The 15,861-nt window shown below is 38.7% G+C and overlaps 1 protein-coding gene across 4 annotated transcripts in view; it reads right to left on the bottom strand.

The window, feature by feature from the left end:
• LOC118419765 (glycine receptor subunit alpha-2-like) overlaps positions 1–15,861 on the bottom strand; it is a 78,875-nt gene that overhangs the window by 50,288 nt on the left and 12,726 nt on the right. For 3 of the 4 annotated variants that reach the window (XM_035826346.1, XM_035826349.1, XM_035826350.1), the window contains exon 1: positions 1,644–2,055. In XM_035826346.1, coding sequence (XP_035682239.1) covers positions 1,644–1,723 — 80 coding nt within the window. In that variant the 5' untranslated portion in view covers positions 1,724–2,055. Of the gene's footprint in view, positions 1–1,643; positions 2,056–15,861 lie in introns of those variants that run through there. The other variant, XM_035826348.1, reaches the window with a different exon arrangement.

Here is a 15,861-nt window from a genome sequence, read left to right as displayed (position 1 = left end):
GGGTTAGATGTCATTTCCATTATAATTTACCTTTGTATTTCATGCTTCTTCTTTGTTAAACATACAACTCTGTATTCCACTGATCTGACCACAGATATTTTCAAGATCACTTATAAAATGAGTGGACAGGAGCGTGATATATGATGGTAGGAAACACGTTGTTGTTCACAGGTCTAGAGTGCCATGTTAAAACTAATGAACGCTATGGAAGATCATATTTCATTAGGTATTACTTTCAAGGACACCGGTGGTTGATTGCTTCAAAGCTCAGTGAAGAGTGCATACAAATAACCTTTTGAACATCATGACGATAGCAAAAACCTAATGATGCAGTGTGCATTTTTCCACCATGATTGGTACGATGTCATATGTCGATAATGGGCAATCATTTTAAAACGGAACTCCTTCTTCTTCGATATTATCAAAATGTATGTTATTTTCTGTGGCGAATATCATACTGTATGGCTGTTTCGGAGATATTTGTTCTTCTAAACAGAAAGCATCACTGTTTTCCACCATGATTGGGGTCGATGTCATATGTCGATAATGGAGAAAATCATTTTAAAAAAGGAATTGCTTCCTCTTTGATAACATCAAAATGTATGTGGTGAAAATCATATCGTATTGGTATTTCTGGAGATATTTGTTCTTCTGAAAAAAAAAGTATTATTGTTTTCCACCATGATTGGTACGATGTCATATGTCGATAATGGAGCATCATTTCTAAAAACATTTTCGATATCAGAATGTATGTCGCGAAAATCATATTGTATTGGTATTTCCGGAGATATTTGCTCTTCTAAACAGAATAGAATCACTGTTGGCTAAACAAGCAACGCTTAAAGAACAATTGGCACCATCAAACCGTATTTTATCGGCGGTGTTACCGTCCAGGGGAGACTGCACCATAAGAGGACCTAGCCATGCGTGAAATGAACGTGAATGTGCAGAAGCTTTACCGGCGAGGCGCTAGGGATGACCGAACGGAAGGCGTGTGTCCACTGCGGGGCCCACAGGAGAACAACCATCGAACCCCATATTACAAAGCAAAATTGCCCCAATATCCTCGCACTGTTGTACGTAATAGCGCAAGGTTATATATTTGTTTTGGTAACGTAGGAAGGTAACAGAAGATGTTTGGTGATGTTTGATTGCTAAACGGTTATAGTCGTTTGGCATGGTCATAACATACAACATATTCTTTACTATCGTCTGGTAGAAGCGATCATAGCTGTTACTGTCTGCTGTGTTAGGTTTTTGACGATGGAAGAATCACAGGACCATAAGACGGCTCAACTTTTTTCTTTACAATTTCCGATTTGTTTGAATTTGTTGGCCCCATTTATTGGTAGATTGCAGTGACCTTTCTATAATGTGCAATTGGTGTGCTGAGGGCATCCGAAATACTGATACCTTGCCAATAACTGCCGCAAAGCTTCGATGGATTGGTAATTTCAAACGCATCCCGGCATCTGCGTACCCAAGGGTGTATCAGAATGCGACACATATTTCTTTTTCTCCAGTGGTAACGACTTTTCACCTACACTCACACAGAAACAGGGACAATGCGTTCTTTTATAGATTTGGTACGCTCTTGTGTTATGTTCGTGGTTGGCTGAGTGAATCTATATTGGCCTACTTACCCCCGGATTATCCGCGGAACCCAGAAGAGACAGACCAGCAGGAGAACGGCGTACGAACCCCGGGCCTGCCCGGCTGCCATTCTAACGGTTCCAGACGTCCTGGTACGACCAAGGCAGTTGTGAACAGCACTTCTTCTTCTTCTTGTCGTGGTCTCGCATTCGGGACGTTCGTGACAGCCGAGGCGATATCAGAACACGCCGTTCCTCTCCGTTAGAATCCTCTCACTGTCGTGTAACACTTTACCCTGAGGGTACGGCATAATGATAAACAAATCAGATCAAACAGAAGGCAATCCAACGGCTCTGGTGACTCTCTGGGTGAGTTTTTGACGGCAATGCGGAAGCTGCCTTCCACTTTCCCCCCATACCGTCTTCCGATATTGACGCCGCTCCAGGCCTTAAGCGGGACCGATCTGCGCACTACTTCCCGGTGATGTAATTTAAATACATTCCAGTACTCATGAATTTTCGCTCGGGCCCTCGTCATCGTACTGGCTGTCTCCCCATTGGCGGGAGGGAACCACCATCGGAGGGTTGGGGGGTCCCAAAGCGCGGCGTATCGGTCTCACCGGTGGAACTCAGGAGCATTTTCAGTTCCGTGTTATACAGCGAGTATCCGTTGATACCGTGCCTTAGTGACTATTATTTGGTTTCCTGTTTTGACGTAGATACAGTAAAGAAAGACCTAAAAGTGACACTCAAGACAAGTAAACTATAAATGAGGTGAGCAGAAATAGGTACGTAGTAACACAAGGCACAGCACAACAAATAAAATTATTTCGTGTTGTATTCCCAACAACAGTTCAGGCGGGGAAAACAAATTAGAAATAAATTAATAGGTAACAGCTTTTCCCCATGTTGCTGTCAATATCATAATGTTATATAAAAGACCGTATCTTTCTTACTAATATATTAACTGCTGTCAGTTGTCGCGTTGTCAGAAGTTTTAAAAATCAATTAATGATTGTTGTTATCATCCAAGTAGATCATTTCAGCTTTTATGCATTAGTTTTCTATACTCATTCATGTTGCTGAAATGTGATTTGTTTACACAATTGCAACTTGTCTATATTTAACATTGATACACGGTATATCTATTGTTCAAGGGCATTACAAATTCATCTCTAGCTATTCTTAGTACATAGCATATGTTTAGATCTTATCATCGTTTTATTAGTTGAAAAATCCCTATCCATTCTACGCCAGGCAATGATTTGTTATTACAAAGATTTCGAACTGTATTTCGGACTAAATAATTTTTTTTGCCTCGCCTTGGTTGAGGTGTTGGAGTAGGCTTTATACATTTCCCAACACCACTCAGTAGAAATCCAAATGCAAAATATTTATGTTCATTGTTTAGATCATATAACAGAACATTATTTTACACTTGCAGAGTAGTGAAATCCTGTTTGTTTTATTTGTACACTTTATTGTTCAATTTATGTTGTATACATTTATTGCTGTTCACTTGCAGTTAGCATACGGGCTTGAATTTACAAACAAAGCTATAGAATTTTTGATATAAATAGCTTATTCAATAACTGACTGAAAGATTCAAAGATGGGAAGTAGAAAATGCTGTGTAAGTTAGATCCTTTTTATATGAGAATCATATAATAATAGATTGCCATACTAACCATTAGCCCACACTTGCACTAAGCTGCAATTTAAAGCGAAAATTCCGTATGTCATTTCTTATTCATAGTAGAACGAGATAATGAAGCAGGTTAAACATTTATTCCAGATGATTTTTTTTCGGTCGGTGGATTGCTAGGATCTTAACCCTTAATTGTAATGTTTAAATAGTAAATTAGCTTAATGCATGAATATTAGATTTTTTGACACAAACAAAGTAAATATTGTAAAATGTATGCACTTGATGTAGTGCACTCTAAGTGGTTTGGCACCAAAAAACTTAGAATCACATTGTCTAAACCAAAATTAGCCTTCTCTGTAAACTATGTTTCCCAAGCATCCATTGCCATGATATCACGAAAATAAATAATGTACGTACATAAACGATCTGAAATTGTTACCAAGTAGATATAATGAAAATTTTGCAAGTTTAATTGCTCTAGCATAAGCCATTTATATTAATTAGTCGTTATGCGACACGGAATTTTGTCGAAGGCCTCAACTAAGCTGGTGTGTTACGCCGAAGGGCGGTTATACTGGCTATAACGCTGGTTCACCTTTATCCGATGGTAACCTATATTCGGTGTTTGTAAGAAAAAAGCGTATTTCAGGATAAGAAGTCGACGGTAGATTATTTCAAATCAGAACATTTTGAAAATATTGCAAATTTGAAATCACTGTCTGCAGACTTAGTACTCCTACATGTGATGTTTTTGAAGACAACGGATAAAGATCACCCCGCGGATAAAGGTGAACTAGCGTTATAGATACAGATACAGAACAGCCTCTCGTAAAAAGGGTTTATTAGCTCTACCCTGTTATGAACACAAATGGGTTGTCCCTTACGCCTCTAGGCAACCAGCACAAACGAGCAACGTGTTCCCCATCCGCCTTTACACGGCCTGACACGGGCAGCTTCATGTAGTATTTATACCTCCCTATCCCGCGATCTGCCCGTCTCAGCCGCCTCTCTACCCTACACACCAGACACTCATCTCACACGGATAATTGAAAAACAGCCTCTCCGAGCTGACCAAAGAACTCATTTGGCGGATATCTTAGGAGATAGCCGACGGGCCTGATCTCTTGTTAACAGGATTCTGTGTGCACTAGGCTGTATCATACTGTGTTGGTATTACTTCTGCGACATTTACTGTACAAAACCTTAAGGTCACTTTAAAGCATGCGTAAAGGTTGCGATTTTTCTGCGACATTTACTGTACAAAACCTTAAGGTCACTTTAAAGCATGCGTAAAGGTTGCGATTTTTATAAAAAGCTATGCCTTTACTCACGCTTTACGCATGTTTATCGTCTGCTTAAAGATAATTCTTTTGCAGCGTGTTGTGATAATTTTCATTGATTCATTCATTGATTCATTCATTGATTCATTCATTGATCCATTTATTCATTCATTCATTCATTCATTCATCCATCCATTCATTCAAGATAGATACTTATTAGATAGATAGATAGATAGATAGATAGATAGATAGATAGATAGATAGATAGATAGATAGATAGATAGATAGATAGATAGATAGATAGATAGATAGATAGATAGATAGATAGATAGAAGCTTAGCTGGCCCCATGGTAGCTCGGCATTTGTGTGTGTTTGTGTGTGTTGGAGGTGGGGGAGGGGTGGGTATTGTACTTTCCACCCGTAGACTGCGCATCTAATAATAGTATTATACAACCAGGTAAGGAAAAGCGCCACCAAACGGTCACTCCGGTAGAACATCCCAACGGTCTCCGGTGTAGATTTCACGAAATGAATAGAAGTCGGCCGCCCGGAGTCGGTGATTTACTCACACCTGATCGGTCGATTATAAAGCGCCACCACCTGACACTAAAGCCTCTCAAATTCACTTTATTTTTCATGAGAAAAAGCAGATACTTATCGACAGCTTCATAATGAAATATTGATATACATTGTTTTCTTCCTTCTTGATTCAGCGGAAATAGAGCTGGTCCCCTGTTCTGTGTCCTCGGAGAAGGGATTTATTTTACTTAGCGCAGGTATACAGATGTGATGTTTTGTTGTACGCATTATTGGCTGGGACCGATGGCGCGTGGCAGGGCCACGATAGGGTCTCTTTGCACGCACGGGGCCTTTTTTGGGGTACAGACGGGGATGTTTTCAAAAGCTGTGACACTGTTTGTAAACAGAATCTTTCCTCTTAGAAGAAATGAGGACCTTCGACGGCGAAAGTCGCGAGATACTGTAAATGCAGGAACTTTCGCGGTGGATTAACGTTCGCTGTTTTCGCGGTGGCCGCTTCACCGCGAACTTAAAACCACCGCGAACATTTTTACATAGCAGTAAGAGACTACGGTGCATGGTGCTACCGCGAAATTAAAACCACCGCGAAAAGTCCTTTTTCCGCTACCGCGAAATTAAATCCCCGCGAACTTACATTCTTTTACAGTAACATTAGTTTTTGCACACAAATATCAGAAATAATCTACTTAACTAGCATACAACTTTGCCCTGACTTTGTATTCTGTTAAACCATCTCGAAATTGTGTTCAACTGGTCATCATATCAATAAAGAATTTTTGTTCATAACATGGTAAATCTAATTTTTCGCTTGATCGAAAGACAGCGTACGCTGTCTGGAAATTCGGAAAGTTTTGATATGTTATCCTGTCGCTTTAGTAACTGTTACCCTGTGTTGAACATTTGACCCATTGGGTTGTGTATTATTTTTGATTGATAGAGAAAAGTTAACGATTTTTGGTATCTATATATGGGAATTGTGCGGTTTTAACAAACACAATTTGATTGACTGCGAATGTAGCTGCCATTGAACGACATCTATCATAAATATGTTTGATCTTGTATTATTAAATGATATGCTATAGATATAGTAGGATTTTTGTCCCATTTACGACCTCTAAGGGAAATTAGTAAGGAAATATTGGAAATATAAACGCTAATTAAGGATAAAGTGGATATATTTTTATATTACCTCACGTTACATCTGTACTGTACGCTCGAAACTTGTACCTATTTTCGGTTTGAGGCACGTCAACCAATTAATCATACGCTTTATGTTTATACACCAAAGACCTAAAACATACTATATGATGAAAAATAAATCCAACAAGTAAAAAGAAGTACAATTTAGGAACTTTTCAGTAAGATGAATGATGATGTTTCATTTTTCATAAAATAGTGAATGTGTTTTCCTGTATCCTTCGCCATTCCATGCAAGGTTGAAAGTTGTCTATAAATTATGTCGAAGAAATCTGTATTTGAAACTATGTATTGTATTGTATGTGGGAATATATATAATGTATAGAATTATATGCGAAAAGATTGAAAAAGAGGCCAAACAGAAATCATTTTGCATTTTTTGCAACAACTGTTGCCTTTCTACTTTCTACAGTGTCCTGTCGTATATGGCTGTATGGTTGAAAACAACCACTGCATAACTTCACCCGTAGTTCTATTGTTTGTTTATGATTTATATCTAGCACTATACTACCCCATCCGATGATCAGTCCAAATTACGACGTATAAATACAAATAGGAAAACATATCCGTATTTCCCATTGAAGTGGTTACTGTGATCTATTAATTTCTCCACCTCCCTAATCAATAGTTGAACCTACCCATGGGGGTTTGGTCAGACATCTAGCACGAGGGCAATCTAACATGAAATGTATCTTGTTTGTATGCATCGAATGGGTAATTAACAAATATGTTATAGTTTCATTACCAGTTTTTTTTTTTTGGGGGGGGGGGGTGGGTGGTACAGTGCCATTTACTTATAACATGTTCACATTCACATATATCATGTTTCAATTTACATATATCATACATCACATCGTATCATATCATATTATTAGCTAGAATGAAGAAGCAGCTCTTAGACCAGGGTATACTCATGATATATATATATCTTACATTTGTCATGTTTACGTTACCTACAGTAACCCCTCGTGCAATAATATGCAATTAACTTTAAGTAACCATTGTACCTAATGTGTATTTCTACAGAGTTTAGTATAATTCTATCACAAAAATTACACAGATTACAAAGATAACATGCTTTGGGTCATGACAATGGACGCTCTGTTGTAGTAAAGGTATTTCACATCAGTAGTTCCCCAATCGACCTTGACTTTCGAATTCCAAAGTCTTATTCATATGATGTTCTTACATTCCGCAACAAATATCCGGACACACCTACACACAAAAAGATACACCAAAAACAATATCTCAATTTTTCATGGAGGTAAAAAGCAATCACAGAGCACCAACAAACCACCAATATCTTACACCATATTACATTCAGGAAATCACCCACCAGAAACAAGGATAAATCTACAGCTGTACGACGGAAGGTGATGCCTTGGTCACTAGAGCGGAAAAGCCATTTCATTAATATTCATCAAGCTCGGATGTCCTATTGGCTATCTTTGAAAAGTAATCTCTTCCAGGAAAAAAACGTACCGATTTGTCAAACCTAAAGCAGAAAATCATATTCTGTCATCTGGTCATCATCACAAAATTTCCTCCGAAATATGCATTTTGACTTTCCATTATACATTTTCTAATTCGTAGATTAAGTGTATTAAGTAGCTTTATAGATAATTTTTGTACCATATGGATAACGTCATCAAATTGCCCCAACGTAATTCTCTAAGTGAATTTATGTATCAATTTGATACATACAACTACAAAAGAAAGCGTATTTTGCATGTGTATAATGATTAAACCTCAACGTATGTTAGCAAATCTCAACATCTACAAATCGTTAATATTCATTAAAATAATATTGTTTGAATTGTGCAAAAACAATTATACTTCAATAACTATCAAAGTTTTTTTTTCGTTGATGTAAAATTCTATTTGAGGCTATCGTCACATTGTCAGAGTCCCTCTACCTATAGAACAGCCATTCTAGTTGAATCGATTTTCTTTCACCGCGAGTACCTATCAGATGTGCACTGGGTTGAGACTCTGCATTATTGGAGAATAATGAACAGTTCTATATCGATCAGAAAGTCAGTTATAACTCAACTTGTGCGTCTTTTATCAGATTTCAAAGTTACGAAAATACTCAATATTAGGTGATAAAAGACTGCATATTTCAAAGGTGACAGCACTAAGAATTTAGCACTAAGGACAGGTCTAACTGTAAACTTTTGGTGTCACCATCTATACGTCCATGGATATTAAGTACCGATGACGCAAACAAAACCAAAACGATTCTTAAACGACTTCTTTAAAATTGATGGTAGTAGTCACTGGTTTTAGAATGATTAGTTTTGTGGATTGCTCTGAAAGCTGTAGCTAGTATTAATCGCATTTTATGATTATAATATAAGCAACGTTTGAACGTTTGGGACATACATGTAGACATCAACATGCGATTAGACAGTAGATTATTCATTTTCCCCTTTAGTACCTTCACCAAAAAGGTGCCGTTTTTCTTTTGTGTGTCTGTGTAGTAATAGTATAACTACGGAAGTTGTAGATGGATCCTCATGTTTTTGTTAGGTGGGTATACATGCGCGTAGGGAAAACAAGTGCTTTTAAAAAAAGCTGGCGTTTCGTCTACGTTTATGAGTGTGAACTGTCTTTTTCTTGAAGTAAAATCTGTTGGAAAAAGTCACTCAAGGGCTGTTGCGTCTATAAGAAAAATTGTTATTTTGGAAAGGAGTACTGTTTAATAGCTGGTCTTGGCTTACAACTTTATTTTAAATGTACAATAAGTTCATTATAAAATCTATCAATATACTCAGGTACTTATGTACACTTGAAAAAGCACCATCAGCACTGTGACAAGATTCTATCTAAATTGACTACCAAATGTAAAACAAATACCCAAACCAATTAACAGCTACCTCATCTCTATTATACTGGTTTCCGCAGTTACAACATTTCTTCCTTGTTTTCCTGGATAATTTTGCTAATATTCATGAAAATTTCCATACTTTTGTGTCGAGTGGTGTGACTTTCCACATCCGTGTTGTCTGAAAACTTCTGAATGAAGTCGATACTGAACAATGGAGCATTTGCTACTTTAAGAAATGATCGCTGTTTTTGATGGAGTTTCATGCAAACAACATCAAGAGCCTCTGTTTACATCATGAATAGTAGTTTAGTGGCGAGTGTTTTGCGAGAATCATCTTACCGCGCATAGGAGCCGCTGCACGGTATTTTCCATTACCATGAACAGAAAAATTCGAATGCCGGGTTTGGAATCATGAAGTCCTGTTCATAAGACAAAGGCCTTGCATACATGAAATGAATACTAAAATAATAAAAAAATGATATATAAAAATATAATATCAATAAATAAATAGAATATTTATATATTATCTTCAATATTTAAAAAGAAAAAAATTCACTCACGGTTTCGAACCAGGGACTTTCGGATCCAAAGGCGTATGACTTAACCGATTGAGCTAAGTTGTCACGTGTATTGAAGTCGAGTGTACATTATGCTTTAATCTCACTACATAGTATTATTTATGTCGATTTTCGGTCGCTTTCTTGATAAAATCATTTTTTTTTCTTGTGCAATCTTGTGGAATAGATGTTATATGGCCATTTTCCAGGATATTGAAGTCCGAAACCACAATGCAATGGTATTTCCGAACAGTTGTAGCACTTGCATGCGGTCGTGTTGAACCAAGTACCATCCATCGAAGCATCATTGAAGGAAGGACTGAAGGTAAAACCCAATACATTGCGTTTCGTCGCCGCAGGGCGACGAAACGCAAAAAAACGAAGGTCGAGTGTGATGGCAGACCCCGGCTTTAATCCTTTTTTGTATTTTTGTATTCATGTATCTATCTATTGTCTTTTTAGAGGCAGAATTGAAGAGTCTTGCTAAGGTCCATCCGTTTGCAGACGTCTCTTGCCTTTGCTTTAGATATGTAGCAGTGATCAGTTATACCGGCTGTAAGAAACAGCCATTGAAAGCATTAGGCCACAGCAAGTAATTGCTTTGGATGACATCCGCGCGCGCATTAATTTTCGCTTGATTTCAGAAAAAAACATTTTTTTTTTCTTCTTCTTCTTCGGAGATGGTTAACATGACGAGAAATTACCAAAATAGGAAAGTATGTTGTGTTGTAGCCTAATGATTATGTTGAAGTAACATTAGCGAGCTAGCCATGACTGTAGTTATAGAAGTGAAACCAGCTGGATTGTTATAACTTACGTTGCACCACTATGGACGTCATTGGTGTAGTTGTCAGCTTGCAACTTATACCAGTCTACTACACTAGTCCACTTTTTGAAAACAGGAATAAATGATTTGTCAGTGCTACCATGTTTTGTCACTTCAACTGTTGTTACAACGTTTATGGTGCCTATTTCGAATATTTAGCAATCTTTTTTTTTTGACCAACCTTTTTGCCCTATTCTATCATTTTTTCCAGTCTGCAGAGGATGTCATAGATACAATTTACTTGATGTGGCCTTAGTATTGAACCTAGATTCCTGTGAGACTCAGTATCACAGTCACGCGGTACATGTTCCCTTGTTTCCGAGAAATCGATTGTTTCCACCGTTCAGGGTGATAAAAAACACGCCACCATCCCGCATTCCGTACACATACACACACCAGACCCCACCGTAAAACGTCATGAAAGAAAGTCACTGCTGTGAACCCTGACCCCTAGGAGAGTACTTCAGTAGAGGTCCAACGCGTTTCACCAACTTGATATGGTTTATCCTGCAGTTTCATGTGCACCGCCCCCCTTAGGAGATGTAGCCCTGGTCGAGTCTGAAGCCATAAATTTGTCCCAGTGGACTGCCTGATATCATGGGGTATCCTTTGCGTTTTCAGGATTAGGCGCATAATTGTTGCCAGGTTCCTGGCTGATTTTAACTCCGAGTTTAAAAAAATTCGAGGGGCCGGCCGTGCCCAAAAATAGCCCTGTAGCCACAGGGGTGTCCCACGGGGCCACGCAGGGGTCAAGCCCGAAAGTGCACAGAAGAAACCCGCACACTACTCAGAGGGGCCCCTTTTTTTCCAAAATCTCACCGTAGCACTACCAACACAGACAATTTTCCTCGGTTCACCGCTTCGCATTGGAGATGACCTAGACCATTTGGAATGCAAAACACCAAATGACTGCCGCTACCAGATCAAGTCGATGAACTGTATGTTAATCTTTTCGCATGACTTCAGCTCCTAAGGCTAACAACATGCCATATTCATCTATCTTACAACCGGATTATTAGAAACTATGTCAACGTCAAAGCCACCAGCAAAACAACCTGTATGATATCCCATCTTATTAATATCCGTGACACACATTTTTCAAAGGCTTTCCCATAAACTATGTGATTAAACACGTCAAATGAAACATAACTTAGAAAATTTATGCCCTCAAGCTTGTAAGATACGCATGGTTGCCACTGTCGTATGTTGAAATATGTGGGTCTTACTTAAAGTTTAAGTTAAACGAAATGAATTCGTTACATTCGCTAGAATTACTTGTTGATTTGACTATATGTAGGACATTAATGTACGCATCTATTTTTGGCCGTTTCCAAAAAAAGCATAACATTTTCAGTCTTACTGTGAATCGTGCTCCGCAGATGCAAAATGAGTATAAAATGTGTCGTATATTTAAAAAGATACATTGGAAAACATATACTAATGTCATAGATTGGCAACTAAAAGAACAAAAAGAAAAAAAACATTATTTGGTATTCCATATCCTGTGTGTTTAGTAATTGGTCAACCTTCCTGACAAAATAAGATATGATAGTAAACGAATTTTTGGCCAAATTGTTTTTATTTTATTTGAACGCTCGCATCTGTTTTTGGATTCTTAGACGATGTCATCCATATAATCTTATCTATATGGCCTTACCCAGCGACGTAGACACAGACTACGTAGTTGTGACCTTAGCCACCAGCAAGCTGTTGAAAAATCAACACATTTCATCCATTAGTCACTTGGGGGATTGAATTCCGAGGCCGAACAATTGATGGTTGAACCTTGGGCCAACCAATGCCGTGTACGTAATCCGTCGCTCACCCTCTACGCCGAAGATAGATGACCAAGAAGACCGTTATAGAGAACTTCTTCCAATTCCAACTAATCCTTTTTCGCTTCAAGTTCATTCGTTTTGACATAAGTGCAAACTAGTAACAGTAAATTGTTCCCTTCTTGTCATAAAGCTCCAAAGAGGGATTACTTGCCCCACAAATGTCTTGGGGATAAACATTTAAGAGATTAGTCACTCCTTTAAAGGTAAGAAGATAGCCAAGCTCCAAGAAAAATACTGGCTAGCTGTAAAAATGTAGTGCTAGGGTTAAGGTGGAGCTAGGCCGGCAATATATTTGATGTAAATCTTTAAACTACTTTAAGTTGATTGGGTGTACTTCTACCACAGTATTGTGGCTAGTATATCAAATAGCTTTGGAATCCTATCGTTAGAGATCCCTACCAGAGTCTGGGAATTTAAAACTATCACATTAAAGGAGTAAGAAATTGTGGTTCTTGTCACTTTAGATCAGTGGATCGACTTGAAATTTAGTACTTCTAATAAGGAAAAACACGATGATATTACGAAACTAGAATTTGTTTGGGTTTACTTCTACATTTTTATAGAACGGGATAGCTCTAGGAATCCTATAATATGGAACTGCACCCAGGAACGGGGAATTTGGAAGAAAGAAGAATGATTCACTTCTGTCAAAGTGGCAAATCATGTCCTTCTTTAGGGAGTAGTAGTGCGGGGTTCAGAGGAATTGACAAGTCAGAGGAGCTTAACCATAGACATAGTCAGAGCACTTGCTTTATAACGCATTTGTGAGTGGGGGTTTACGGTGGCGAAGAGGTCACTCCAAACACGGTTTTGTAAGCGTTTTTGTACTCTGTTAGGACATGATATCAAGCTTGGGGTAGCTCCAGTTCAGATATAACAAAACTATTCCATTTCTATCCTTATCTGGCGTTGTAAAGATACGAGGATCCGGAAAAAGTCAGATACTCACCGGTGGATACAAAGAAGTCCTGCGTCCTTGTCATCAGATTGGATGTAGCAAGTCAACCTAAACCTAAAAGGGTGTATCTGGGCCTACAAAGTCGTTCGAAGCATTCATCAGCAAGGTCACAATAATGTGGAAAGTCTGAAGATTCTGTTTAGATCGCTTGCGAAGTAAAGGGGAGTAGCTGTAGTTTTGAAAAAAAAAAGTCACAAGGCACTTATCGATCCTTCCCAAGAATATTACACAAAAGAACAGCGGAACTGGAGGGATGATATGTTTGCTCGTTGTACAATGTAGTGAAGAAAATATCTACACATCTGTAAGCAGCGACACCTATGCCGCAATACAATGTGACCCAGTCAGAACTGCCCTGAAGAAGGTGACAGAAGGTCACCGAAACGTCGGTTGAACGATACGGCTGTGTACAAAGAATCTTGTTATTTAGTGACTTGTCAGCCTAATGTAATGAAATGTCGCGGATGAAGAAATGATAGAATGTATCCTGGAATAAAAACTTTGATTTGGTACATTTCGTACTTGTACAGACCCCACTTACTACAAGAACACAATAGTCCATTAGTCTTCTAGCGATTGTCTTGTAGAATATAGTGACGGGTATAGTGAAAATTTGTCATATCTATGAAAGTACGGAGAGTCCGGAGTTATCGCTTCCACATACAGACATATAAAATGGTAATATATATGCCTTACAATAGATTTAAATCTGATAAAGCTGCGATATAGAAGTATAACAAGAGTATATTGCGCGTCACCTAGCCACAAAGTGATTTATATTGAGGCGGTGCGGTATATTGTGAGCAATGTATTGCCATATTACTTTTACGCTACGTGGATATCTCGAATTCCCTTATTTGCGCGACTTGGTAGCGTACATCGCAAACGCTATGAACCGATCCAAGATCATAGTATCATCTCTTTAGACCTTGCAAATCTTTGTGTCTTTTATCAGTCGTCGAGATATTCAAGAGCACTGGCCGCTTATTCAAACGGCTCTGGAGATACACACTATGAGAGACCTTTACTACATAGGGGCTTTATGCCCAAACACACTTTTGCAGCACGGCCACACGCATAAAGAGATCGCTGGTGACAACGAATTCAATACTACAATGCTCGCTTAGAAGCCGTATACAGATTAAGCTTTGTCAGGCCGGTAACTTAGAGGAGCAACTATGCTAAGAAATGCATCCGATTTGCAGGAGCAATGCAAACAGCCAAAAAGCAGTGACTCGTGATCAAGCAACTGGACATGGTTTTGTGAACGGTCAAACGTTTCAGACACCATCAAATGTATTTGGTCAGTGCACTAGTAAAACTAGAGAGATCCTGTAGAACAGGTTTATGTATATCCTAACTATGAATTTACATGCAAATTGCAGTCTGTTTGGGTCAGGGTGCCAAACAGAAAGATAGATTCTCAGAAGAGACATAAAATATCCCTTTATAGCCTACCCCTACATAATTTTGTGTATTCTCTTGTCTCCTGAGTCACACTTTAACGTATCATCAGTTCAGCCGTACTTTAACGTATCATGCAATATCTAAATTATTAAAAATCGCGAAAATGACAGAACAGTGCCGTAGTGAACTAACCCCGTAGTGCCGCACTGTTGCCCTAGGTGCAGAGAGATACTACCGTAAGGAATCCCTAGTACTTGACCCTTACATCTTCCTTCGAGAAGGGTCACTGGACGCTCCGTCTTCTTCTTCATGAAAGATAGCTATTGCCAGAAGACTTGCACTCCAAGATGCGTCATCCTAAATCCGTTTCCTACCATTATAGCTACACTCTTTATCAAGTACAAAAAAGTTGAAGGTACGTGTATGCGATATATATGTGTTAAATATCATTTACAAAATTATCCGTCACAAATTTTATCAGGGGCAAAAATATATGCTATGACTAGAATCATGTTGTATTTGATTTGCAAAAACGGCTTTTAAAACATTCTTTATTTTACGTCCAAACTGTTTTATACTCTGCACGCAATAAAAATAGATGCTTGCCTTGATTACACAATACTGTAAATGCAGAAATGTTCGCGGTGGATTAATGTTCGCGGTTTTTCGCGGTGGCTTCTTAACACGCGAATTTAAAACCACCGCGAACATTTTCCATTACAGTAAGAGATTACATTGCATGGTGCTACCGCGAAATTAAAACCACCGCGAACAGTCCATTTTCCCGCTACCGCGAAATTAAATCCCCGCGATCTTAAATGCATTTACAGTATTCATTAAGACACTTTGAGCCACAACTTGCACCCAGCTGAAGGTGGAATCTCACTGCACTTGGGGCTCCGGTGCGGCACTGCGGGGTTCGTAGATGACTCATCGACTTTCAGAGATAAAGAACGTATTTTCTTCTGTTTTGTGTATTTCTTTTACGTATTCACTCAATTTTACGTTTTACGCAATATTTAGATTATAAAAATCGCAAAAATGAGAAAACAGTGCCGCAGTGAACGAACCCCGCATTGCCGCACCAGTGCCCCAAGTGCAGTGAGAGTCCACATTGAGCTATATTCCTCCCTATATAACCGGGACAAGTGTGTGTGTGTGTGGGGGGGGGGGGGTACAAACTTGGCC

The sequence above is a fragment of the Branchiostoma floridae genome, chromosome 7 (assembly GCF_000003815.2).
Source record: "Branchiostoma floridae strain S238N-H82 chromosome 7, Bfl_VNyyK, whole genome shotgun sequence".
Classification (NCBI taxonomy): domain Eukaryota; kingdom Metazoa; phylum Chordata; class Leptocardii; order Amphioxiformes; family Branchiostomatidae; genus Branchiostoma; species Branchiostoma floridae.
The sequence above is the reverse complement of the archived record's forward strand: the minus strand, read 5'-3'. Positions and strand labels throughout refer to the sequence as shown.